The sequence below is a fragment of the Falco cherrug genome, chromosome 13, assembly GCF_023634085.1.
Source record: "Falco cherrug isolate bFalChe1 chromosome 13, bFalChe1.pri, whole genome shotgun sequence".
NCBI lineage: Eukaryota > Metazoa > Chordata > Aves > Falconiformes > Falconidae > Falco > Falco cherrug.
The window spans coordinates 16,227,405-16,254,665 of record NC_073709.1 but is presented as its reverse complement, the minus strand read 5'-3'; the positions used below and the strand labels follow the sequence as shown (position 1 = coordinate 16,254,665).

Here is a 27,261-nt window from a genome sequence, read left to right as displayed (position 1 = left end):
ACAAAATGAAAGAACAAAGGCCCTACCCTTCTTTGTGGCTTCCCGCCCCACCCCAAGCTGTGTAGTGTTTCTGCTGCAACCCTTGATTAGTTTCTATTATCAGCTGTAATATTTTCATGCAAAATTTGCTTAATTTGAAGAAAATTACTTTTGTATTATGTCTGTATCTGTAGACTTAACAGCCATCTGTAAACCTTTAGTAGAACAGCACTTTGTACAAGTAACGACTGCAGATTATCATTACAAAATCACTAATGTTGACTTGTACTTCTCTTAAATGTGGCCTTAAGATAAGGCTTCATAAAATCAGTAGGGCAATGTGTAGGCTTTGTAGAACCACTAGTGTACTCAGTAAAGGAAATGACGTATATTTTTTGATGCTGGAGCCATATTTTAGGATCTTTTGACACTCTCGTTAGAAGTCTAACAGGAAAACATATAAATCGAGCTGGTGCTGCAAAAGTTTTCAGTGTTCTATTTATCAGTACAGTTGTTTCTGTTTTACTCTTCAGCATTTATCTCTCACCTACTCTGCATCATGTCAGTCCTTGAGGAAGAACTTCATGCCTTTGGATGGTGCCACAGAAAATGCTGAAATTGTTTCTGGTTTCTCACTTCTGTCTGAAAAACTCCTCTCTAGTAAGGGGATTTTCCTGTAGAACAATAATATGCTCCCCAATGCATTATAATTGTAATATATATTTTGGATCCAAAATACTACCTGTAACGCCACACTGTAGAAATATTTACATTAAGCTAAATCAATCACTTAAGTTGGGTCTTGGTTTAGACAGTGAGGTTCATCTACGCTACCATGCTGAATGCTTTGATTAAAAACTATTGCATAGGTTAAGAACCTTTTTTAATTTACAGTTTAATTTTACTCATGCTCAGGTTTTTTTTGTTTTGTTCTTATACCAACACTGTGTTTTGATTTAAATGGCTTTTGTTTGTGGTCTTGCATTGTAGTTTCTGATGCAATACAAAAGAAAGCAATGCTGTTCCATGTCAGCCTTTATTTTTGCAGAAACTGTAGAAAACGTGCCAGCTGAGTTTCACCAGTGCTTTGCAGAATGACAGCAAGATGTCAGGAAAGGGGTTCCAAGCATATAGCTGTTCCTTTAAGTTCTCCTTTCCTTTTCATTAATGTGCTTCTGTTGTTGAGATGCCTAAACTGTATGACTGGACTGATCAGACGTAATGGAAAAAATGTATTCCCCTTCCATTACTGCTGTAGGGTATAATACCACTTCTATGTCAAGAGGATAGGAAAGGAGAGGCAGAATAAGTTGCAGTGGGTGTCTAGGACATCTTAAAGCTGACTTTAAAACCACCCAGTTTTTGAAACATGGTTCTTCATTAAGATATGTTATCCTTGCAACTACAGCAGTAATGATTTAGTGTACAATTGGCCAGGACTGTTTGCAGGCCTCTCAAATCAGCTAAGCAATACATGTTTGAAAAAGGTGTTTATATGTTGAAGGCATGTCAAGGTCTGTAATATCACAAGATTTACAGGGTGCCCAAGTACATAGGTAATATGAATGAAAAGCCTGGTGCCGTCCTTGCTAATTGAAGTGATGCCAGTAAATTGCTCTACAAGATACAGCCAGTGTGCCCACTGATTGCTGTTCTAAGCTCACAGCACTGCTAGGGCTTATCACTAACCATGTGCTACCTGTACAAGACCTTATCTTTTCTAAATAATATTGATGACAAAACCTATATTGCTTTCAAGGGCAAGAAGGTCCGCTTCCAAGATACAGAAGTTCTGGAACTCTCCTCTTAACTTCAGGCTAATTGAAGGAGAGATTCAGTTCATAGCATAGGCTGAAGGAGGAAATTATGAAAACTAGATAAATATTAAGCTGTATTTTGCTAGCCTGTTATTTCTTGTGGAAGTATATAATTCAGGTAAATCACATGGGTTTACAGTGGTTCATTTTTACAGACAGGCATTGTCTGTTGTTAAATCAAGACCCTTCCCTGGAACTACTGTTTTTCTATTAATTTTCAGATAATACAGAAGTTGGGAAGCTAGGAGGGTTAAGTGGTACATTTGTTCCCTTCCCACTTGTTTGTCTCTCAGGAGGTAATTCTCTTGTCCTGTCAATGTTGATTACTTCCCAGGATATTTTCCCTTAACTTTTAAACCCTCAGCCATTGTTCTCCATGCCAAGGGACAAAAAAAAAACCCACCCAAAACCACCCACCCAACCAAAAAAAAAACCCAAACCCCCTCCTGCCACCAAACAAAACAACAAAAAAAAAACAATAAAAAGCAAATTTAAAAAAAAACCCAAACACCAAAAAACCAAAACCCAAAACCAAACCAAACAAACAAAAAAACCAAAAAAGAGTGTACTTGCATCTTGGGAAGCATCATGTCCTCAGGCAAGCTCTCTCGATTAGGTTTATTACTCAGCTGTAACTTTCCATGTAAACCTCAAAAATACCAATACATTTTGTGAAGTTTGTGTTCACCCTGGTGGGAATGAAGAGGTGATGGTGCTAGTTACCGGTGCCAATTGAGCAGGTAACCTGCTCAATTATAGCAATACTAAGGCTCTGTTTCTGCAAGTAGAAGCAGCCCTGAAGATTTGCTGTAGCTAGAGTAGAATTCATTACAGTGGTCAGCATTTACATCTATATGAACTACTAAAATAGTCAGAACATGAACGTCTGGCTTTAACTGGGGAGAGGGGGAAGCAGGGGAAAGGAGGAGAGAAGAATATTCAATATATCTAATGTTAGCACTGCAGAAGTGCCCAAGATACTTATTCTCACTTCTGAATCCTGTTTCATCCTGCTCATGCTTTGACTAATTCTGATCATCTTTCCAAGCAGGGAATAGCTGGCACAATTATTTACCTTTTCTATTTCCAAAGAATAATGTGGAAGTAATTTGACTGTAGACTCACAAATTGTTTCCACTGGACTGTGTCCTGAGGGCTCCAGACTCATAAATATTAGCCACAATTAAATTTTTATGAGTCTTTCAGGTTCAAGTAAGTACAAAGTTGGTTCTTAACATCTCCTCTAAATTCAATATTTATTGCATGGGCTTCAGATAACAAGCTAAAACCAGGGCATAGCATGTATCTTCTAATTCTACACGTAAAAACCCTCATTCCCCTTTTTGTCTCTGACTGATTAGAGCTATTCCTGGTTAATAAACTAAGACTGTGCTTGAAGAGCATGATTTGTTCTGCCCAATATGGGTTAATTAACAGATTGCCTTTCTAAAGGATCACTTAGTCTGGTTAAACTGTAATTGAAAAACAAGAAAACAAATGGACAAAAAAGACTGAAATAACAAGTGTTCCTATTTGTGACAATTGTGCATTCTCTACCCTCGTTCTTTAAAAGAACACAGTGGCAAGAAGAGATGCTTGTGCCTGTAGTACTGTCTTCAGGGAGAATGCTGTTTGCAGGTTAAACAAGCTATTTCCTCTCTTCACTGGATTGTCAGTGTCAGCAGTTATGGATTAAGAAAGCTTTATGCTTGGTCCCTGTTACAAATTTATCATTTTAATATTGCTCCCACACTCACATTGCACTTGCAAAATGATAAAGCAAAACCCAGGAGAGAAAAACCGAAATGCCCAGACTTCTTTAGATTTTCACTTTGTTCTTTTTGAGACTCAGTCCACTGATGAGCTCCCTGCATTAACATGCATAATTGGTGATGTGTTAAAATAATGATGGCAGAGCAGGGAAAAACGTGCTGTCATCAGTGCTTGGGAGAAGAGGCGGAGAAACTCCTTTCCACTTAGCAGAATAGATAGAATGTCCCTTCTGCGGGGTTAGGATGGATTTTTAGGCCAGTAACTTAATAAAGGTAGGGACTTGTGATGGTATTATCTCTTCAGTTTTATTTATAATGGCACTGCATCCAAATGGAAGTGCTTTTGAATCACAACATTTTCTGAAGTCCTGGAATCTGTATGCAGTAGTACATTAACATATAGCAAGGATGCTCTTATTTAAATCCTCTTTGTATATACAGGTTATTCTGCGATTTGGTAGTGTGAATTTTAAAAAGAACACCTAATGTGATATACGTTAAGGTGTGAATTCATTGGTTTATCCAACAAATTGTCTCTTGCACAGAGGTATCTTAGAGCTCACTGTTGATGAGCTGTTGCAGCTTGCTTTGGGATATTTCTGTGTTCTTCCTCAGTTCTGAGCACCTAAATAAGCCTCAGATGAAGCTTCCTCAGAGCTACACTAAATAGGGAATATTTTCCAGCATAAAAGTATGTGTGTAGGGTTAAGATATGAATGCTTTCTAGTCTCTCTTCAAGCTCAGTCATGTTCTTTGAAGGACACACACAGGTTTTCTTTACAGCAGAGTTACACAGTTATTTAGTCGACGGCGTTTTCCTTCTGCTGAAGACCACTTCCGTGTTTGGTAGTATCTTGTATGCCTGACAGTGTTTAGTGCTGTGATCTTCAGGTATTTTAACTAAACAGCCTGTTCTACTTCCCTGGCTAATCAGTAAATGCAAACGAATCTGCAGCTCTAATCCGTGGCTTTCTTCATAGCATGTATTTAATTACTTTCATTAGAATCTGGCTTCAAAGTCCAGTACAAGACAATGTATCCCACTCTGTGCTTTTACCAGCTAACAAAACTAGCAAGGCTGCTTTAAAAGCAAAAGTGCTAGGAAAATGAATTCTAGGAACAGAAGTTTTGCCAATACTAAAAAAAATAATAATTAAAAAAATCAATAAAAAATTGTGACAATATGGCCTAATGAAGAAATCAAGACCACAATGTGTGTAAAAAGCCCTCTGGGTGTGCTAAATTAACAGACACAAACGATGTCTGGTTTGCTGTCCTGTTACATAACAAAACTATGCAAAGTGAAAACCAGGCATGTATTTACGTGCATTCTTTATATATCAGGCTTAGATGTAGGGACAGCTCTGTATAAGTGGCATGTGCTGGAGGCTCTATTAGGTAAGAAAAGGTATGCTTAGATGGAGGTCCAAGTTGCTGACAGACCAAAGTTAAGTGTAATGAAGGGAAAGCAATAGAGTGTCTTGGCTCTTTAGTTCATTTATGCATTGAGAAGCACTGTTGCATGAATAGAATGAAACACTGAGAAGTTGCTTGGGTAAATGAAGAATCAACAAGTTTAGCTAACCTTTCTCTGCAGAGCAAGTTCAGACTTGTTCTATAACCTTTTGGATAAAATGTGGTATCTACAGTGCATGTGACCTATACATATACTTTTCTATTTTGTATGCTAAGGTACTGGTGGATCATTTAAAGTCACTTTTAGCAAATTTAAATAAGTTTTTTGTAATTGCCTTATTAAGAAAAAAAACAACCACTGCACAACAAAAAAAAACCAAAAAAGCCCACTGACATGTTGAAGCAGTTAAAAGGAATTGTTTAGGAGAACTTAAAGCTTGTCCTTTCTCTGAAGACTGTGGAAAACTGACAAGATAACATTCTGTCAGCTGTATCGGTAGGAGTGTGAAAATACCATCTCATTCTGGATTAAATCTTGCTGTTGTTGGAAAGAAAACCCTCCCCTAAAGTATGTAAACCCATATTTTGCCAAGATTTTTTTTCCCAAGTGGGAATTTTCAAAAGTTTGTGCTTTGATAGGAACTATATTTTAAGACTAAAACGTTGATTGAAAATGCAAAATATGTTTTTACTTGCAATAACCCTTACAATGCACTTTATAAAATGGTTGATCATGACAGCAAGGTGGAAAAATTCCCATGTGATATGTATTTGATCTATGTAGGAATGTAAACACTGGGATTAACGCTTGCTTTCCAGGGTTTGATTTTTGTCCCAGTTCAATTCATAGGTAAGGGGGAAGGAAACCTGCATACACATATTGATATCTCTAGCTTTTCAGGTAATGTTCATGTATGCTTTTGGTTAGGTTTATTATTTACAACAGTCAACACCAAGCATGAGGCTTGTGGGGTTTTTATTCTTTTAGAAGTGAAAATTAACATTATTGCCTCAATGACCACTTCCTATTTTTTGCCTCAGTTTCAACTTTGGCCTTGTGGTAGGTGGCCACTGGATATAACCCCATTGTGGTCTTGGAAACAAGCTATTTCTGCCTCGGATTTTATGTTAGTTAAAATAGACTATACAAGTTCTAGGATTAGTGAAAGTCTTGGAGAACCTAGCTACTCTTAGTATAAGGCTGGCTGGGAAGAAATGCTGTGCACAGCAGTTGAATTAACTGCAGATTCACTCCTATATGCTCAGTTGATCCAGAATCGGACTCATGTAGTCAACTGACATCCTCTTTAATAAATGCGGACTTTACTAAATCCCACCATCCTTCTCTAATGCAGGTGCTGCTGACTCATATCCTGCACCTCTTGCCCCAACCACCTTCCAACTCAACCCTCTGCATAGGTCAGTAAAGGACAGTAAAACTTTCACAGGTTAGCAAGACACAAGGGTGTTGCCTGTTAGACCGAGACAATGTGGTTCACTTGTCTTATTTTTCTTTCTACAAAAAAGGTCGCAAACCATTCCCCACAGAAGTGAAGTAGGAAATCCAGGACTCAGCTGAAAGACTTCTTTTTACATCTGGCATGGTTCTTGTCCTGACAAACATGAAATTCGTATTGCAAACACAGATAATGCTGGGAGGGAAATGAAAGGTCAGCTATCCTAAGTCCCGCTGGTTAGCGTAGGCCTGCAGAGACTGTCAAGTGGCTAAGGCAGCCTGAAAGGCTTGTTCGTTTGGCCCTGTGCACTGGCCCTGGTCATATGCCAGCATGTTTCAGTCAGCTGGGAACTCTTGAGTCAAGTGAGCAATCAGGATAAGCCTGTCATTACGCTGGAGATGGAGGTGAAAAAAAGGATGGCAGGAACCACAAGCATATGCTTTTCTGGTGACTTCGAGCTGCTCTGGAGAGGTAGTTACTACCATCCTTCCTGAGAATTCTTGCCTTGAGCCAATTGCATACTAAATGTGCCAGGTGCCAAGTGGCTGCCAGAAATATGCATGTCCAAATGGGGTGCCACTGTTTTGTATTCTAGGCTGGTTTTTTTGTATTCTAATAAAAGGATTTCTTTTGGGGCTTTTTTCTCTCCGAGAAGCCATGAGCTTAGATTTCTCTGTGCACAGACATGTGTATAGCAGCCCTCCTAAAGATGACATTAGAATAGCTGCTCTTTCTGCTGCCTGAATGAAATCATTTAACCTTCTGTGTATTCTGTCATCTTTCTGCAGCTCTGCCACATTGTGTCTCTGGTTACCAAAGTGAGCATCGTGGCATAGCAAGATTTTCTTAGCAGTGGTGCAGCTGTCTTTGGAAGCAGAAGAAGGCTGGGAAGAGAGGTGAAACATCTTAGTCTCAGCAATGTATAGGTTAATATGAAGGTTTTGGAGAACTCAAACAGAAAATTTTAATAAATCATTACATGTATACACCTCGTATATCTAGACATGAAAAGTAATTTGGGGGAAAAAAGTTTCTTACTCATTGGTAAAACCATCAGTTGCACAGTTGGCTTCTCTTTCGCTTTCCTTACCCAAACCACAAGCTGCCAAGATACGCTAGTGACGAAAATATTTTCTTTGAAGGGCAGTATCCTCCATTCAGTCAGGACACATCAGGGCTGTGGGTGGAAGGCAGTTGGCTTTGAATCTCTCTCTCTTTTTCTTTCTTTCTTTTCTCTTTCTCCAACTACAATAACGTAAAGCAATAGATTATGGCATTTATTAGTATATTCAATATATATTTATTGCTTAACAACGAAACACACAAACATATTCAATAGATGAGCTGTGACAGCTGTCATCCAAGATTAATGTATTCCTAGTTTGACTGAATCTACTACTTTTGATATAGCTATAAAGTACTTACATATTCAGACTGTGCCTGTGAAATAGCTTCTGCTGCTTTTAATGTGCAAGCAGATGTAAAAGTGCAATATGCCAACCAACAGGGCAGGAGATTTCTGGCCGTGGCCACTGTGTTGCGGGTCTGCATGATGAGTCTGAGGAAGTTGTTCTGTCAGTCTAGCTGTGACCACCCACAGACCTTTTTTCTTTCAAAAGAGATACTGAGCGGGTTTCTTTTCTCTTTATTTACATGTAATCCTGAGACAATAGTACCTAGGTTAGCAGAACTTTGGAATGTATAACTGATCTGGGAGTCTTAAAACCCGATTCAGTTTCTTTTTATTGGAAAGATAAGCACTAACAATTAATTATGTTTTGATTACATTTGAAAATCTGATCATTATGAACAACTGACTGCTCCTGTAACTTCATAGCTGAAGCCAGAAAAACCTAGGTAACTGCAGAAACCAGGAGGGACAGGTAGAGGGGTGTGCAATTTGCATGGCATGGATTTTATTTAATTATTTTTAAAGTAACTTAGGAGTTACTTTAAGCCTTTTCTTGAAATTAAAAGCCATGGAAAGAGTCCATACAGCTTCTTTTACCACTTCACCTATTTATTTTGCTCTGCTGCTGGAATTTGATTAAAATTAAAATCTGCTTAAAGATGAACAGCAGTATAGAGTTCCATCTGATATTATAAATTTAAACCTTATTACTCTGGCCAATTTTATTATGATGGCTAAATTGTCAGTATTGTATGTACCCGTGATTAGATAACTACTGCACAGTTTTCTGGTTTCTCCAAATTGTATAAAAGATTTGGATGTGTAAAGAGATTGCTGTTGAAGTTTTATTCTTTGTAGGAAGGTCCCTACAGTACTTGGTACGTTTGTAATTCTCAGTAGTTTTCTGTGCATTAAACCTTTACATCCTTCGTAAAAGACCTTGAGAAAGAAGCAAAAAATACCTCATGTTCCTTCAGTGTCAGAAGTGGGGACAAAGCCTAGGAGTCCTGAATGGACTGCTTATGGATGCAACAGCCAGCTGTGATTGTCCTGTATGTACACGGTAATACTCTCGAGAGTAGAATGAAAGCCACTGGTTCTGATTTCAGGCTTAGTAGTTCAATTACATCTCCTTTCTTATGGAGAAACACTTAACATTTGCAAAAGTGAATTGTTCATACCACTGGAAGAAGCTTAAAACTACCATTAGACTTGTCAGATCTCCAGGGAATGGTTTGAATAACAAGGGAGGCTTCAGCCTCTTCAAAGGAGACCTGGCACTGATCAATATCTGGCTGTTCTTGTATGCAATTGGGTGCCTGCAGGGCAGGATTTGTTGCTGTAGTTTATATAGCCTGTTTATTGTCTTGTGTCTTTCTTCTAGCCTGTCTCTCTATCTGGCCATTTGTACCCCAGAAATCCTTTTTTTTCCCTATTGCTCATTGTTATCAGACCCAATTAATCCTTGTTAAAGTGTCTAGGATTTCATGCCAAATAGGAAATTATTCCTACTTGATATGCAAAACCTGTATCACAACTTTCCTGCAGTCCTTAACTCTTGGAATAAAATCACTAACCACATGTGGATCCATGTACCTGTATGTGCTAGGGGCCACGCAGCTGGAAAGCAGCTTTGTAGAAAAGGACCTGGAGTCCTGGTGGACATCAACTTGAACATGAGCCAACAATTGTGCCCTTGCAGCAAAGGTGGCTAAACGTATCCTGGGCTGCTTTAGGCAAAGCATTGCCAGCAGGTCAAGGGAGGTGGTCTTTCCCCTCTACTTTGTACTGGTGGGGCCACACCTGGAGTGCTGTGTCGGATTCTGGGCTCCCCGATATAAGAGAGATATGGGATGTGCTGGAGAGAGTCCAGCAGAGTCATCAAGGTGATCAAGGGACTGAAGAGTGCTCCAGAGGAAAGGCTGAGGGAGCAGAGACTGTTCAGCCTGGAGAATAAAAGGCTCGGGGGGATCTCATCAGTGTATATAAATACCTAAAAGGAGTGTGTAAAATAATATTTTTTCTTAGGAAGAAAACAAAGCCTTGTGCACTTGTTCATGCCAGAGGCAGAAGGTGATAATTCTGTCCCATTTTTCCTTCTTCTGAAAGCCAAGAAGCTAAAATAAAATGGCATATTCCACATACCTAGTTATGACAAAGCTCACTTGGAGGCAATCTCTATTGTGCTTGTTCTCCTAGTTTTGTATCCTTGTATTACTTCTACTGGTACTAAATGTCATTTTGTTGTGAACCATTTTACCTTGCAGTGGTGTTGGTCAAACTTCACCTTCCCTCCTGCTAATACAAAGAAAGACAAGGACAGCCAAGATGGGTCTGCTGACTATTGCAAGCTTTTAAATCACCATAGAGACGTGCCCTAGCAAAGCTTGACAGGCCAGTAGGGAAAAAAAATAATGTTAATAAATACACGTAGCTTCCCAGTTTGGGAAAACCTTGCTGCTGTTCTTGGCTTGCCCCCAGCAGGAAATGGAGAAGTAGAATAGAGGTGGGAATGTGTCCATAATACCTATATGGGTCAAGGTTCTCCTTGCTGTTTTCAGCTGTGTTTTGAGAACTTTTCAGCCCTAGTGTTACTCATGCAGAGGGGATGCAAGTGGGATATGCCCAAAGCATCAGAGAGAAACTCATCTCCTTTGCACAAGATAGAGGAGGTTTAACAAAAATCTGGTAAATCTTGAGAGAACCTGGTCATCAGAGGGTTAATAAAAATGTCACCAAGCCCAGGAAACACAAGGGTGTATTGGAGTAGTGGGGGGTGGGTCTGTTGGTGGGGAAGCACCTGCAAATGGAACAAATTGTCTGCTTGATAATGTCATCAGAAGATGTAACTAGTTTTATGTGTGTCTTAAATCTCCCTCTGCAATTGCAAGTTTCTTTACGTTAAGCAATAGCTTCAGGGACTCCAGATCTTCTTTCCCTTTTCTCTTTGCCAAAGTGCAGAGTTGGAGTGATGGGGAGTGAGGGAGAACAAGGGGTTGGATTCCTCTGAGGCAAAAGTCGTTTAACTGCCTTCATCGGTAGAAACTCATGAGATGGGGTCTAAGGTGATGTGTAAATCCAGATGAGTTAACTATTGTCAGCTTTTGAATTTGGGCATACTTGAAAAAGTGTTTTCTAAATGACGTCTTTCAAGATATTAAGAACTCTTGCACCATCTACCTTCGTCCTCTCCTTCCTTGACCCCTATTTTCCCATCCAAAGACTTTTTAGAGCAAATTTTCTGTGATTTAAGAAATACAGCACAGGCAACTTGGGACATTCTGTATGCTAGCATATGAAAATAAAAGCATCTCTGACATCACCTAACAGATTTACCAAGAAAAAATAAAGAAAAAGAAGGAAAAAACCAAAACCATATTTGCTGTTCAGTTGTATAGTGTCCACTCACATTGTTTGTTGAAGCCAAAATATTTAATTATTTCAGTATGGGCAAAAGTTATGCTGCTTGGAAAGCAGCTACATATTTCCCACTGCACCAAAGCTATCTAAGCATGTTTTGTGATCATCTTCGTTCCTGCAGCTGGGATGCATATAGCGCATTCAGGCTTATTGCAGGCATAAAGTAACTTAAAAGACTAGACTGTAAATTGTAGATAGTTGTGTGTTAATAGCAGATAGCTGTGTGCAAATAGGGACAGGACAAGGGTGGCAGCTTTGGCTGGAGAGTGTGATTCCCTGTGTAAGGTGTTCGTGTACAATGCAGAGCTGGCCATGTCCCCCAAACTGTTAGTTGCCTGGGTGTGAAGGGCAGCTGTGTACTACTCAGCTCAGCAGCTTCTTCCCCTTGGGTCTGGGCCCCCTTCACACCTCCAGACCTCAAATGCAGGCAGATCTTAGCAGAACTGTGAACCTGAGCTTGTTAGCTCAGGCTGAAGGTGGAGTAACGAGATGAGATAATGGCCCAGTGACAATGGAAACAGATACTTCAGCGCCTCTCACGAGATCAGTTGCTCTGTGAGGAAATAACAATAAAAAAAGAATATCCAAGTGCGCTTATAGCATAGAAAATGGCTGTAGAACTGGTGTTTGATATGACATTTTGTGCAGTGTTGCTGAGCAGTGGAGGAAGTCCAGCATCTTCTTGGGGACAATAGATCACAGAACGTACCTATCGGGTACTTTGGATGTGCTTTGGAACTTTTAGTAAGTTCATCTGCAGACCATAGCAGAAATGAACCAAGTTACTTTGATTGGTCCCTACTCAGATGAGCTCTTGTGATCCATTGTAGCTGCCTCAAAGGTATTTTTTTGTTTGGTTGGTCAGGTTTTGCGGGTTTTTTTTGGAAGAGGATGGCATTACATGTTTACTTGCCCGCTCTCGACCTGCCTGTTTTAGGGCTACTCCTCATTTCAATGCTACTTTCTTATGACAAATGACTGCCTTAGTGAGAACTCTCTGCTTTTCTACCCAGAGCCTGTAGGCTATGGAAAGACACTGCATGCAGTTTTGCACACATATTGCATCTACCAGGGGAAAAATCTAGTTCTGTACCTTCATTCACTTTCAATGCTTTTCCTTTTATCTACTATAATAGCTTGTGTGTTGAAAGTGCTTTTTTAATTAAATTGTTTGCATCTCGTATATGCACAATACATTCACTTTGAGGGCATTTTTATTACAGTAGGAGGGTGGTGATATGTAATAAGTTTCAAGAATAATTAAAACCTGTGTTAACTTGTGTATGTTTTCAGTAGCGATTGAACTTTGTGTTGAGTCTCTGCTGGGTCCAAGATCAGACCTTAATCGAGTAGGAAGGAAGGAAGGGGTGATGAGGGAAGGAAGAGCTGGTTGTTGGTACTTCTATAAGTTCTTACCAGTTTGAGATAAACCTCACCTGTCATGTTTATGTAAAAAAAATATTTTATATATATATATATACACACACACTGCCTCCAAGTTTAGGTATTTAGCTCAAGATAGTTTTGTGCTCAACACTTACTGAGAGAGAAACACAGCAAGTGCTATAATGTTATGCATCAACTTCACCTCTCCTGTATATGGATGTAGCCTCAGAGTTTTGTTCAGACAACCTTCGTTTACACTGAAGGAAAAAAAAGCAGAGTAACCTGACAAGGCTTTAACTGCATCATGATGTGACAGAGCAAAGATTTAAATAACTAGGGATTTCTAGGAGATAATATGATAAATCTTTTTTCTTTTTTACTTTGGATAGGTAGAAATACATGTCAGAATTGGCAATATGCACGATTTTGATTTGAAACTTTGACTTTCTGCACTGAATAGTTATTAGGATTTTTTTTATTGATGCATTTTCTGCAGTCTAGTTTTGGAAGGGCAGGGGAGGCTGGGTCTTTCAAGTCGCTTTCTGCAGAAGGTGAAGATGGTTAAGAATTCTTGAGTACCTGAGCAGATGTTAAGAAATTGACTTGTGATTCTGTGGAAATGCCAGTAACTACATGCGCTTCCCTGAAATACTGTAAACAAGTGCTTTGCATTCATCATGGCATACTAGATTCAAAGATGGAATAAGAAAGGGGCCTGATCCAAGGACAATTATTGGAGTCCTGTGGCATGAAATACTTCAGAAAAGTGTTAATTTGTCTGTCTTTGCTGAAAAGTACAGTTTTACATTGGCTTGTAGATGGTTTGGCTTTGCCAGGGGCAGCAATTAACATTAATCACAGTAGCTTTGCCAAGGATTCTGTGACATCCTCATACCCAAGTCAATGGGACATGTAACTGTTTTGAAATGGATAGTAGTGCTGAAGATGTCCCTTCTAAACCAAATTCAAGAACTGCACTGGACGTTAAATGCTAGTTCAGTCTGGAGGAGTGTGTTTAGTCTCTGGAAGAGATCCATTTTGGTTAAACTGGTAAATAAGTAAAAGCTTATCTAATTAACCCCCTTCCCTATTTAAATGTCAGAGCACCTGCACTACTTTTTCTTAGGTGAAGCAAGTATTTAATATTTCATAAAATAGTTAGTAACTATAGTTAGTAACTATAGTTAGTAACTATACTAGGCTAGCCTTCACAAAAAACTTGAGTTGTCATTTTGAAAGTGTGAACAAAGGGGCAGAACCTGACAGGGACAGACCCATTTCTTTTTCAGGCTGCCAGGTTTTCCAAGAATGACTGAAAACTGTTTTCTTACAGGTTGTGTCAAATGCTGCTGGACAGGGGGTTGCCATCACTGGGAACAATACTTTCAACAACTGGAATTGGCCTAATGCTGTGATCTTTGCTGCTACTGTGATCACTACAATTGGTAAGTGTATATTATGTCAACTTCCTTAACTGTAGTTCTGTGTATGCTCCAGTATGTTTGTACTCTTCCATTTATGTGTCAAGCTGGCCACTGAATGAAGGCCCCATGGCTGGAGTTGCCTAGTGTATGTGTTCAGCTGCAGGTTCATTGAGGAAAAAACTCAGCTTTTTGGGACTCTCTCCATGGGTATACAGAAGAGAAATGTGTGTCTTTCCAATATGTAATGGATTCAAAGTGCTTGCGGGGATGACTGTTGCCGTTCCAGTTCCATTAATTCGTGCACTTAAATTTCCAAATCATAAAAATCCTGAAACAAAAGTGTTACAAAGCATTCTATTAAACTAGTATTTAAAGCATGTGCGTATGAGGGTTTTGTATAGCTGTCCTGTTACTCATGTGCATCCTCTTAAGCTATTGAATTATCAGTGTTTCTGGCTTGCAGAGCAATCTTATCTCTTAAAGAAGGCAAAGTAGAACAACTGCTGTCTTCTAAATCTCACTCCTGATTTGTGCTTGTGAAACCCTTTGCACTGAAAGACTACTTCTTCCTTTGATATATAAATTTCCAGAGCTCAACAACATCTGCCTTCTGCTTTTACAGAAAAATCTTTGCTACATGGTATTGCTACACCCTTGCTACAACTACAGTGCAAAAAAACAGGAATGCAAAATAACCAGAGAAGGCTGGACATGTACAGAAATGAAAGTCTTGCTGTGAAACCAAATGCAGTACTGTGTTTTTCTTTATTGTTTGAAACTCGCAATACCCAGCTTATAATATAACTCACAACACAAAATGTTGAAGTTGGGAATACACCGAAATAAGAAAGCTGTGGCAGAATATAGGATGCTGATTTTGGAGCCTGAGTTTGTAATGCCCTGTTGGGTTCTGTGACCAGCAAAGAACTAAATTCAGTTTAAATACCTTGCTATGTCACAAGTCACCTTGCACTTAACTCACAAACCTCTTACTCTGGAAAGGTACCAGGTCCCAAGTTAAATGTGTGTAGTGAATCTTTCATGTGGAAGCTAGCTTCAGGATGAATTTTGAGCTTTTTTTCTATAAAGTGGAATCAGTCACATTGTTAACAGTTGCTGCTTAAGCCTGGGGAATCATCAGAAGTTTTGAGATGGGCTTTATTTCATATTTATCTCATCACGTCAAGAAAAAGATGCACAAAATCTAGGCAGCCCTTAAAATGTAGTAATCCTCTCACTTGCATTAATGGAATACGTGTTTGCTATAGTAGAACTGGAATCATCCAGATTCAGAAGATCAGCAGCTGGGGTAGGCTAAAGTCCTTAGAGATGGTGAAGCAAGAAGCATGTGATACAGGAGAAGCTCACACAACGTTCTGTGCATAGGTAGAATTGCCTTGAATTCTCTGCAGCAAGAGCCAACTGTGCGCATACTTATCTCTTTTAGGTTACGGAAATGTTTCTCCAAAGACACCCTCTGGGCGTCTCTTCTGCATATTTTATGGGCTCTTTGGAGTTCCTCTCTGCTTGACATGGATCAGTGCTCTGGGGAAGTTCTTTGGAGGACGTGCCAAGAGGCTGGGCCAGTTTCTGACGAAAAGAGGAGTAAGCCTGGTAAGGCCCTTGCTTGTTTACCCTTGTGCTGTGTATTTTTGATGCATGAATTAAGCGTCCCTGCTAATCTTGTAGTAAATGAAAATTTGTGCAAATATGATTTCACAAATGGCATTGCATAGAAATAACTGTAAAGGGGGATTCAGCCTGATAAGTTTGTTTTGCAAGAAGTTTTAGCAAAATGACATCTTGTAGAAACTTTTGATTGTAAATATAGATCTTGCAGCTTCTAAGGAGACATGTATCTCCTTACATTAGAAACCTGTAGGACAAATGTAGGTGAGGCTGCATTTCACAGACATTCTGTGCAAGCTCCCCTGGCACAGGAATAAGCTGTCCTGCTTTGTTCCAACCTGCTTCTACGCTAGCATGAGTACTTCCTGCTGTGCAGTGAACCAACTGGAAAGTAATGTTTTGTTCTGAGTTACTGACTTGTGGTGGTTTTGTTTGTGGCTTTTTGTTGGGTTTTTGGTGGTGGTCAGTTGTCCCCCCCTTGAATGAGTTCTGTCTCAGTTCTAACTCTGCACAGAGATGGGAGGCAATGCAGGGCCATAGTGCCTGGAGCTGGAGGACAGTGGGACTGGTTTAGGTCCTGGGGTCAGAAACAGAGCAAGAACTTTCTTGGTTCAACACCTGAGAAGAAAGTACAGAAAATGATGGTGAAATGCATGTGTGTGTGCAACTTCGGGCAGAGCTTGCGTGAGTAGCAAAAGGTTGGAAACATAAATAGGAAAGAAGCATCTTAAACACTTCTGATCCTCTCCACTCCAATAAAAGGAAAATCAGAGGTGCTGACTGCTTTTTAGACTAGAGTGCTATGTCTGCATCCTATTTATATCATTATTTATAAAGTATCAGGAACTCCTTAAACTTTTTAAGAATGTGAAAGAAAACTATGAGGAAATAATCTTGTTTGAGCAAGTAGATGTAAAAATAGTGAGTTTTGCATAAAGAAAAAGGTGTGTGTTTATTTAAGTCAGTGACTTTTAGTTATGGTTGGTAAACTGTTAGCACAAAACGATGAAATGTCTGATACTGTCAGATGGTGCTTCGTGTCATGGGTGGGAAAAGAAAATTTGGAGATCTTTTCCTGACTTTTTTTTTTCCTTTTTTCCTTTACAGAGGAAAGCACAAATAACATGCACAGCTATTTTCATTGTTTGGGGTGTCTTGGTCCATCTGGTTATTCCTCCCTTTGTTTTTATGGTGACTGAAGGATGGGATTACATTGAAGGCCTCTATTTCTCGTTCATCACTATCACTACCATAGGATTTGGAGATTTTGTTGCTGGTCAGTAATTGTGTTTTATATATTATTTCACTACACGCATAGTGTGGCAATTCTGTTTCCAAACTGTAATTTGAAAAGGTGCTCTCTTAGTTTTTCCAAGACATTTTGCTGAATAGAAGATTCAGTTAAAGCTTGGTACTGATCCAATGGACCAGATCTGGCTCTTCACTCTTGGTTTGGATATTTAGACCTTCATTGCGCTAACTCTGGAGCCAAGTTCTGGAGTTCATAACCCTTTCAGATGTCCCAGGTCCTTATTTCAGGCAAGGAGCTATCCTATCCGCCATGATAGTCTGCACCTTTGAATGGGATCCAGTATACTAAGCAGGATGCACAAGTTCTGGGCAGTGCTCTCTGTGCAGCTGTCTAGAGCTGGTCAACAGGAAATGCTGAGTGTACAGGTGTCTCCCTCCTAAATCTCGTGTTTATATAAAATCCTCTTCCTTGTTCAGGGCTTTGGAGATGGTCCTTGAAAGGGGAATTCTGAATCCTTTTCTCAAGGAAGGTACCATACCTTCCTTGAGGTACTATATCCATATCTCAGTGTCAGGGAGAAGCTTTATAATTTTCTAACAGGAAAAAAGTTCACTTCTACAGCTAACAAGGAGAGTATAAATATGCTGCCATTTTATGTTGTAGTCCAGTGGTCGCAATACATGCAGCCAAGAAGTAGAAGACCTGGGATGAACTTTGTCTTTCAGATGGGTTTCAGATCTCCCCTTCCCACCTCTCAGTGTTCAAACAGCTAGGCTGTTAGTGTGGAAGGGGAGTAGTTCTCAGGTTCATAACTTCAAAAGTTTATCAGCTGTGAGTCCTCTTTCAGTAACATTCTTGGTTTTATTTCTTTCTAGGTGTAAATCCAGATGCAAACTATCATGCCCTTTACAGATACTTTGTGGAGTTATGGATCTATCTGGGACTAGCTTGGCTTTCACTCTTTGTTAACTGGAAGGTCAGTATGTTTGTGGAAGTCCACAAAGCAATCAAGAAACGGAGGAAAAAAAGAAAAGAGTCATTTGACAACCATCCTCGGTCTAAAAAACCCCTTCAAATGGGTACCTCAAAGGATGTCAACATTTTCAGTTTCCTTTCAAAGAAGGAAGAGACCTACAATGATCTTATTAAGCAAATTGGGAAGAAGGCCCTGAAGACAAACAATGACAAAATGATTAAAGTAGAAAATGCCAAACAAAATATGCAGAATCCTAGTATAGATGCCCAGGTGACTTACACAAAGACAGAGTCATTTGACTATGATGAGGCTTCCCTGGACATTCAAAATGGTCATGTACTGAGACCTCTGCATGATAAACACATTGGAGACAGCCCTCTAGAAGGAACCATGTTCGTAAACCAGCTGGACAGGATTAGTGAAGAAGAAGGCGAAGTATGGGATTCCAGAGACTATCGACCCTTAATATTTGAGAATGCCAATATAACATTTGTAAATGAAGATGATGATGAAGAGGAAGATATCTCAGATGATGAGGAAACATCAAAATCCTCCATGGATGATAATCTTGCAGAGGAATCTGAAACTGCAAAAAAACTGGTAAAGTTCCCATCCTCTGATGAATCTACCTTTACCAATAACGAGCTAGAACTTTCTGTGCCTTACGAACAACTGATGAATGAGTATAATACAGTAAGCAATGTGAAAGCAGCAACGTGAACATGTTTGACAATGGTTTTCTGAAATTGTCAGTGCATATTGAACAAGTTAATAGAGCAAGGAGAAAAGCATGTTTTTGCAGGTTCTCCTGTCTCTTTGAAAATGAAAGCAAGTCCCAAACTAATAAATTCCAGTGTCTTTTCCCCATCCTAAGTTGGTTTCTGAGCCCATCAGCTTTGCTTATCTGAAAAACTTGTAAAATAACAATTGAATCTGGAGTTCTGCTCCTTCTTTGGATTTCATGGTTCTTGAACGAAGTAGAAAAGAAAAGACTAGTTAATACACTGGACCTGCTCTGCGTTTATGCATTTCATTGAGGAATTAGTTTGGGAGTGTAACTATACTGTTGCAAAGAGACTGTTTTGGGCATCAAATGTGTTCGGTTACTCCATTAGCCTTTCACCTCTGAAAACCTGGATTTGAATCCTGCTTTGATCAGAAATGAAAGCAAGGGGTTTGCTTTTTTTTTTTTTTTTAAGTTGCCCATTGTTAAGTTGTTACCACAAAAAAAAACAAACAATGGTGCAACCACTAGTTGTGCTTAATGAGAAGCTTTAGATGGAATACCAGGACCCACAGGTCTGAGCTGAGGTGCGCTGGCAGACTGAGGAGGAAGCTTCTGAAACATCTGTCTAGAATATGTCAGTGCTTGTCGAATTATAGTGAATTGTAATTTCATAAATAAAATATTAAAATTAAGAATTCCAAAGGAATGGCTTGAGAAGGAGCCCTCTAACAAGGACGAATCATCTGGGATGAAGCTCACCAGTTGGACTGCTTAACTGCACGTCAGCCCCAGAACTGTTAAAAGAGTAAAATGACTGGAAGACCTATTGATCAAAGGATGTATGAGCACAAGCAGGATGCAATGAACTTTTTAATGTTGAAAGTGTCCTTCCACTGTCCATTTCCTAGAGGAAATACTTGAATGAACCTTATACAGTATCTATGTACAGGTGAAGTTTTATTGACACTGTTCTTCTGAGGAAAAAATCACCTTGGGAGGCACAGATATTCTCCAAATGCCCTAATGCCTGTCAGAAGGGACCTGTAGCACTGCTGCTGATCTGCGCAGTGTGTTAGTCAGTATTGTTGTTTGATGTTCCCCTCTGCCTTGGTACTTCAGACTAGACTTGAACGAGAGATGATTTTTGAAACAGTTGATTACACTTTGCTTATTCGTTTTGTTTTGAAGTTTGACCTATGTGCATACAATGGTTATTCTATCCCACTTTAAAGAAGGTTGAGCAATGTCAAATCTTGGGCAAACTGAGATGTGATCAAGTGACTTAAAGCCATAAGGCACATTTTAAAGAGGGAACTTTGGCTCTAAGCTCCTGAAAGTACTATCTTTTGGCTTGGAGATGGGCTTCTCATTGAGAAGGAAGTATGTCTTTTCACAACATTTATGCCCAAATTATTTTGGCTACAAAGAAAATCATACCATGGTTTTATTTTTCTTGCTTTTTCAATGTCTGTGCATTAACCCTGACAACTCTTTCAAATGAGGCTCTTGATTACGTGTTGGCAAAAGGTACTGACTTCAGTTGTATCCAATTTGCTTGGAACAGAAAATAGCCAAGACCTTTGAACCTTAACATGTCAAGTTCTGTTGTTCTGTTTAGTTTTACAGTATTTAAGTCATTCCAGTATGTCCAAATGTTCCAAAGTTCAGTGAACATTTAAAAGTTGTCTTGTTTTCATTTTTGGTGTAATGCTGGCAGACTTACTAGCTCTTTAAGAGGAGCTTATGGAATCTTGCAATGCTAATCTTGAATTACTAGCTATTTCTAATAACTGCAGATATTGGCTGCAGCTTCAGCTGCTGGCCTCTTCCACAGAAGAAGGAGGACATATGGGAAACTGGCACTCTGGTTGGATAGCGTCTTGATGGGAAGTTTTGAAGTCATCTACTGTGAAACAAGTGACTGACTTTACTGGTCTTTTTTTTTTTTTTTTTTTGTCTTTTCAGAATTTTCCACTTATATGACATTTTTTCAAATAGAAAGGGAACACAAGGTTAGGGCCAATTGTTTACTAGCAAAAATGCGGAATTGGCATCATGGGATTTGGTGGTTAATCTATATTTTATGATACTATCACTGAAGAGATTCTAATTTGAAATCAAATTTTATTATATTACAGCTATTTGGGGAAGGGGTGGCTGGATGAATTCGACTTATATCTGACAAGAAAGAGGGAGAGGCCATATCGAGATGTTGTAATAGACACCTCCACCCGAATCGTTTTAAAATTACTCCAAGCCCTTTCAGTATTTCTATGTATCTGAAGGGTTGTGGTTGACAGATATACTTTGTAACTGTAAGAAATGATAGGTAAGACTACATGCATGATACACAAGATGCCTGTGTAGCAAGTCTAGCCTTCTGTTTTTCTTTGTTTTGTCTAAAAAAGTGCACATTAACTTAAAATGAGAAAGCACTCCATATAACTTTTGTTGTCCTCCAACTTGTCTTCCATTATTGATGCAAACATCAAAGTTTCAGTGACGGTTAGGTGCAGGACAGTGAGGAGAGAAAAGGCTTGCTGAAAGTGCATGAAATGGGAAAGCATAGTCCAGTCTTCATTTTAAAGAAAAAAAAATTTCTCTAATACAGAAATAATACAACCCAGACACTTGGCTGGGCTGCTTTGATTGGGAGGGGATGTTGCACACTGGAACCCAGACTCTCCGTTCTCCATAGTGAAGTACACTTGTATGCCAGAGCTGAGAATGGATGGGATCTGTTTCATATTATCAAGTTAGATGTGGCTCTCTGGCCTTTCCCAGTGTAGAGTCAGTGTAGACTATAAGTCTGCATAATAAGTATCATGGGATTTAAAGTAATAGTTTAAATTTATTAAAACAAAGTACAATATTCCCGCTTTTTTGGGAAACATGATCGCACCTCACAAAACTGTTCTCAAGACATCCCACCATGTGCCTTAACATAATTCTAACACTGGGAAAAAATTCCTTTTTACACAGGGGCCAACACAATTGGTCTCCTTAAGCCCTACTTGTTTTCAGTGTTTTGGAGGGGGGTTAGTTAGCGCATAGCTTTCATACTGGCTCTCTCCAAAAAGCTGAACCATTTCCCAGGGTTTTTGAAATTATGGTGCCATCTTGGAACTGCTGAAGTGCTAAGCAAGACAGCTTTTTGCCTGTCTGTCTTCCATGTCTTGAGAAAAGCATCTGCCTGAGGGATCTAAATTAATGTCTTTCTGCCTTCAGATTTACATATAGTAAGTTAGAGGGGTGTTCAGGCTGAATTTTGGCCTGTTCAGCCCCAAAAGTGCCTCTGAGTGAATCCCCAGTGCTACCTGGTAAAGTCTTGTAGTTATTTCAATTATCTGGTCAACCTGGAAACATTTTCTTTGGATGCCATGTAAGATTTCATTTAGCTAATCAATTGTGTTAATAGCTTCCTTAATTATATGGAATTGGTTTTATAGGTGAGACAGATCTCTTCCTGGAAACAGAGGAAAGGGTATTTTTAAAAAAGGAGAAGAAGGAAAAAAATTTGAAAGCACGTATAAGGAAGGGATGGAATAGAAGTGGAAACTTCTTTTTAGCTATTGCATACAAGTAGATTGTATTTCCAGTCACATCATGTGAAGCATGGGTCCACTTTCACAATATGAACTTAATAATTTTGCCAAGATGAGCCAGTACTTTTGGAAAAAAAAAAAAATTAAGAATCCTGAAATGTGACAACAGAAGTCTGTTCCTACAAAAGCCCTTTTAAGTGCTATAGACTATGTGACCCCATCCTTGACATCGTTGTGACACTTCTTGGTTTTGTCTTGTGCTATTAAATCCTGGTTTTACCAGAAGGGCATCATTTTCAGATACATATCTCACAGCAGGCAAACACATGTGATACACTGGTACGAAATCACTGAGGAAATACAGAAAGTCGTGTGTTACTTTTTTCTGAACTAATGATTTGTGAATCTGTTGCTGGCAATGGACATCACAAAACGTGTAGAAATAAAACCAGGCTGATAACAGATCCATGGTGACACAGTTGTATATGTTGAGAATTTTTTTTTTTCTCCAGTTGATCTGGGAGAGTATGTGTAGAGACAGACAAGCGTCACTGATGAAGAGAGCAAAAAGCAATATACAAGTCTGTTGACCTAAACAAAACGAAACAAAAAACCAAACCAAGGACTCTTGTTGTAGACTTGTAATTTTTGTGCCTCGTGGGATTCATTCCATTTGTGATGGATTTTCCTTTTAAAAAATTAGCTTGTCTTTCATATGACTTTTGATGTTTGTACAGTTTTGACTCTTATCACTCCATAATATGCCTGTCTGTCTGTTCTTTGTTGCTGATCGTCACTGGAATCACACTGTATGTAAATATTTGCTAAGTCTTTGTAAAATGTAATTTATTTTAATATTTTGCAATAAAAAATTTACAATTTATCCTCTCTGTCATGATGTGAATAGCAATCAAGGAATTAGATATCTTTTTACAACTACCTACACTTGTAATGCACCTCACAGATGACAGATGAGACTGGTCCTGGTCCATGGAGCTCAAACCTAAGGAGCTGATAAAGCAAGTTTTATGCAAGCAGATGCCTGAATTTGTATGGGTTTGATGACTTCAGTTCAAGGGCACCTAGTCTTCAATTAGATAACAGCATAGCAAAGTGTTATTCGGTGAGGGTTTTGGACAGCTGTTGAAAGAGAAACTGAAGTTTATTCTAGGGTTTGTGTTTTTTCAGGGAGCTGTTTTTCAAGACGATGCACTGAGACAGGAGGTGTTAGAATTGATCAGTACTCCAGGAAAATAAAATGGGCATCTGACTGCTATCTGAATCTTATGCCAGAGCTATTAAAATATCTGAGTAGCTGTTTATGAATTTTCACAAGATTTCTAGCAGTAGTGCTCACCATTTTGCAACCTAGAAGCATTTGCAGTCCTTCAACTCCAGTAATTTCCTTAAAACACCTTGGAAAATGGATAATACCTACCTTAATGGGTAGCAAAACGTGACTTGGTGATACCGGTGACAGAGATGGAGCCATCTGCACAAGCGGAGACAGCCTCAGCCTGAGGGCAAGTAGACTGAACCTTGGCTTTTAGGCAACTGAGTGGAATTGCTGAGGCATGAGCTAGGAAAGTAGGGAGATGCGTAGGCACAGGAGGGCAGGGTGGATTCTATCATGATTTCAGTAATGTAGAGATTGGCTACCCTTATCTTTTAGCCCCACAACAGATGAGTAGTAGAGGAGGAAGAGGTGCCTGACAGGTGACTGATGCCAAAAACAGCCAAAGAGGGAGGTGGGGTCCCCTCATGGAGCTGAGGGCAGGACATAACATCGAGTCTGGTATGTACCTGATAACATTTCTATCAGCTCCCAGCAGGTTGGAGCCCACAGACTATTGTTCACCTTCTGCCCTCAGTATTTTAGTAGAGTGTTTGTAATTTATAGGGGGTAGGGTAGCAAGAAGTAGGAAAACAGGATAAACCTGTATCTGTTAAGTGGCTGTTCTTAAGGTCCATGCCTGGCTGCGGGTTCCTCTGAACACAATAGCTTAATAGATAAAATCGCAGACCAGGTGACACAAGTGAAAAGATTTCAGGTTGGGGTTTTTTTTTTTTTAATCATAGGTCTTTACAATGCATGGTGCAACATGATACCCACAGTTCATGGAAATGAAGAAAAACTGTTAATTCTGGGAGATGAAGACAGTGACATAGCAGGTAGAGTTGCGGTTCAGGACTGTTTTACACAGGAAAATGCTATTTCACTCAGGGCAATTTTCTATAGCTGGTCTTAAGTCCTGAAGCACCCAAAAAATACCTCTTTCAACTCTTCTGCAAGGACCTGCGGGGAGGTGGGGGAGGTCTGCTGCCCTGTAGTTCAAGCGGGAAGAGTTTTTAAATTCATGACATCTACCTTGTGCCTTTCAGCAAAGGTTGGGTGGGTTTTGTTGGGTTTTTTAAAAACTTTTTTTCTTTTTTTTTTTGAAGGCTCAACCTCCCTGTGGTAAGATAACGAATACTGTAATATCTAGGAATAAAAGGTTGGGCTGAGCACAGCACCCGTTCAATTTTGGCTGCTTCTTGTTCCAGAAAGCTCTCAGAGAGCCCCCCTGACCTGCACACAGACTGGGCTTCCTCCAGGGACTGCCTGGCTTCCCAGTACATGACTGCAGGCTGTGGCTTTATGTCGGCTCCGCACCTTAGCCCTGCCAGGGGCCCAGGGCCGTGCATCTCACAGAGAGCAAACCCGTGACAGTGCCTTTCCCTGGCAGACCCGTAGCTCTCCATGAAAAACGAGTTCATCACCTACAGGACTCGCACAGCCTGGGTACTTGAAGAGCTTGCTAAAGGATTGCTTTTCACTTGCATGTTGGCAGATACCTTCTGGATTGCAGCTAATGTGACTCCTGCTGATGTGGCATGTGGGCAAGTTCTGGGGGAAAAGCGGTGCACTCCCGACCTTCACTTACTGCCTTGATTTCCATTCCAGCTCCCAAGAAAACCAGACTCATAAGAGGTAGTGGTTTGGGTTTTTTTGGGGGGGTGATGTTTTGTGGAAAAACAGATAGGTGTCCAAGCAGGTGTTTTGTGTCTTGGGATGAAAACAAATTCAAGCAGTGGTTATCTTGGACTACACAGACACCCTAGCACGGGGAGTAGCACTACAACTGATAGCACAGAGACTCAAAACAAAACACCCACAAAGATTCAGCTTGCTGATCAAGGAAATTTGCTATTTCACATCGTAAAGGCTTATCTGGAAAGGGACATTGAGGTGGACTGGGATGCTGGAGGCTTTATCCTGCACAGAGGCTCCCTGAAAGCCAGGTAGCACACTTTATTTAGGAGGGCTTCCTCTGATGGCCAAGTTTCCAAGTACAGCCTGTAGGAGAACTTCTTCTGGTTAATACAGATAGATTTTATATTTTTGTATATATAAGCCCAATGTATTTTATATGTATAACAAATATTATATATATATTGACATGAGAAATATTCTGATGGAAATATTTTAATAAGTGCTTTGAATTTCACAAGTTGAACTGAAACAACTGTGAATTAAGAGTTCGTTTTCTATTTTTAGAATATTTTTTTCTTGGGGTACCAGAAGTTTTCTCCCTTTTGTTGCTCCTTGCTGCCCATAGGAAAGAGTAGAATGGAGATGGTGACAATCTCTGCTCATATTTTATATGGTTGTGTTGTTTTCTGCATGGAGGAAGTTATGGAAAATGCCCCCTGCCTGACTTTTCTCCTTGCTAGGGTGGGGCTGTGACTGACAGAGAAAGCAGAACAAAAAACCTGAAAGTATGAGTTCTGAGATTGGGGTGAGGAGGTTAAAACACAAAATACCTAAAGTAAAAGTTAACATTTTTCCCCATCGACATTCTTTGAGATTTCCCATGCTAACCTTTAATAAAATTCTTTTGGATCCTTTCCTAAATATGCCAAACAAAAGTACTTGTGTTTTCAAATTAGATCTATGTATTATTTATTCAGGAAAAAAGCAAGCACTTTGACATGCTTCTAATCTTATTTGAATATAAAAGCAGAGTGTGGCACCATGATATGCTTTTTAATTGTACGGAGAATGAATACACTCTGTATGAATGACCGTAGTCCCACACTGAGTGCAAAAATCCTGTTCAAGGGCTGTCAACAGCTTTGCCCTGTTCTGTGGACTTACAGTTTTGGGCACTCGATCACATTTTTGTTTATCTAGTTAAGTTTCTGGGTGTATAAGGAAGTATCTTAATCCCTAATGCCGGTAAGATCAGAGACAAAAAACTGTGCTCACTTGTGGGTTGGGCCCTACCCCTACTAATCAAAATAAACTGAGTGCAGAGGAGCACTCGTTCCTACATACTCCTAGTTGCTGGGCAGAACTGAAAAATATGTGCATGCGAATGCAAAATAAATCCATGTTCATGTTGAAATAGATGTCACAAGCTTCTGAAGCTAGAGGATAAGCGTTTATTCATAAAGCTGTGTTGTCTTTCTCTGGCAACCTTCATATCTGCTGTTTGTCGGTTGTACATTGGCAGTTAGCACAAAGTAAAGGAACAAATCAAGACCTGAGACACAGAAAATATCAAAAGACATTGTCTATTCCTCTTAGCCTGGGAGTTTTGCCAACTCCATCTCTGGCACGGCTGGAAAGGAAGGAAAAATAGTAAGCTAATTGGTCTGCTTTTTAATTGCTGATTAGAATGGGAAATGAATACAAGAGCAGGGGTAAGCAACATGCCTTGGACATCTGAGGGGGACACTGCCTTCTTTGGCTGCTTTTGTGTCTGTCAGTTTTTAATAAATGATACGAAACCGGTGGCTTAAAGTGAAAAAGGCTTGCCAGAGAAAGGCTTTCTTTCATTTAAGGAAGAAGGTCCAGGTTTAAAGATTTTTCTTCTGTGCTGCATTTCTTCAGACAGTGAAGCTCTTAAAATTAATCTAAATTATCATACTAATCTCTGAGACATACAATAGGCATGAGATGAAGGCAAGAAGGTAAAGCAAATACCTATTTTTAAACTTCAGCCTCCAAGTTCTCTATCCTTTAGAGCTGCTTAAACTGAGGAGAGCACCTGACATTTAGTCCCCA

General features: G+C 39.6%; 1 protein-coding gene across 1 annotated transcript in view; it reads left to right on the top strand.

Moving 5' to 3' along the window:
• Positions 1-23,094, top strand: part of KCNK5 (potassium two pore domain channel subfamily K member 5) — a 36,826-nt gene extending 13,732 nt beyond the window's left edge. The window contains exons 2-5 of the mRNA XM_055725676.1: positions 13,992-14,103; positions 15,530-15,696; positions 16,819-16,987; positions 17,839-23,094. Coding sequence (XP_055581651.1) covers positions 13,992-14,103; positions 15,530-15,696; positions 16,819-16,987; positions 17,839-18,659 — 1,269 coding nt within the window. The 3' untranslated portion in view covers positions 18,660-23,094. The remainder of the gene's footprint in view (positions 1-13,991; positions 14,104-15,529; positions 15,697-16,818; positions 16,988-17,838) is intronic.
• Positions 23,095-27,261: the final 4,167 nt, after the last annotated feature.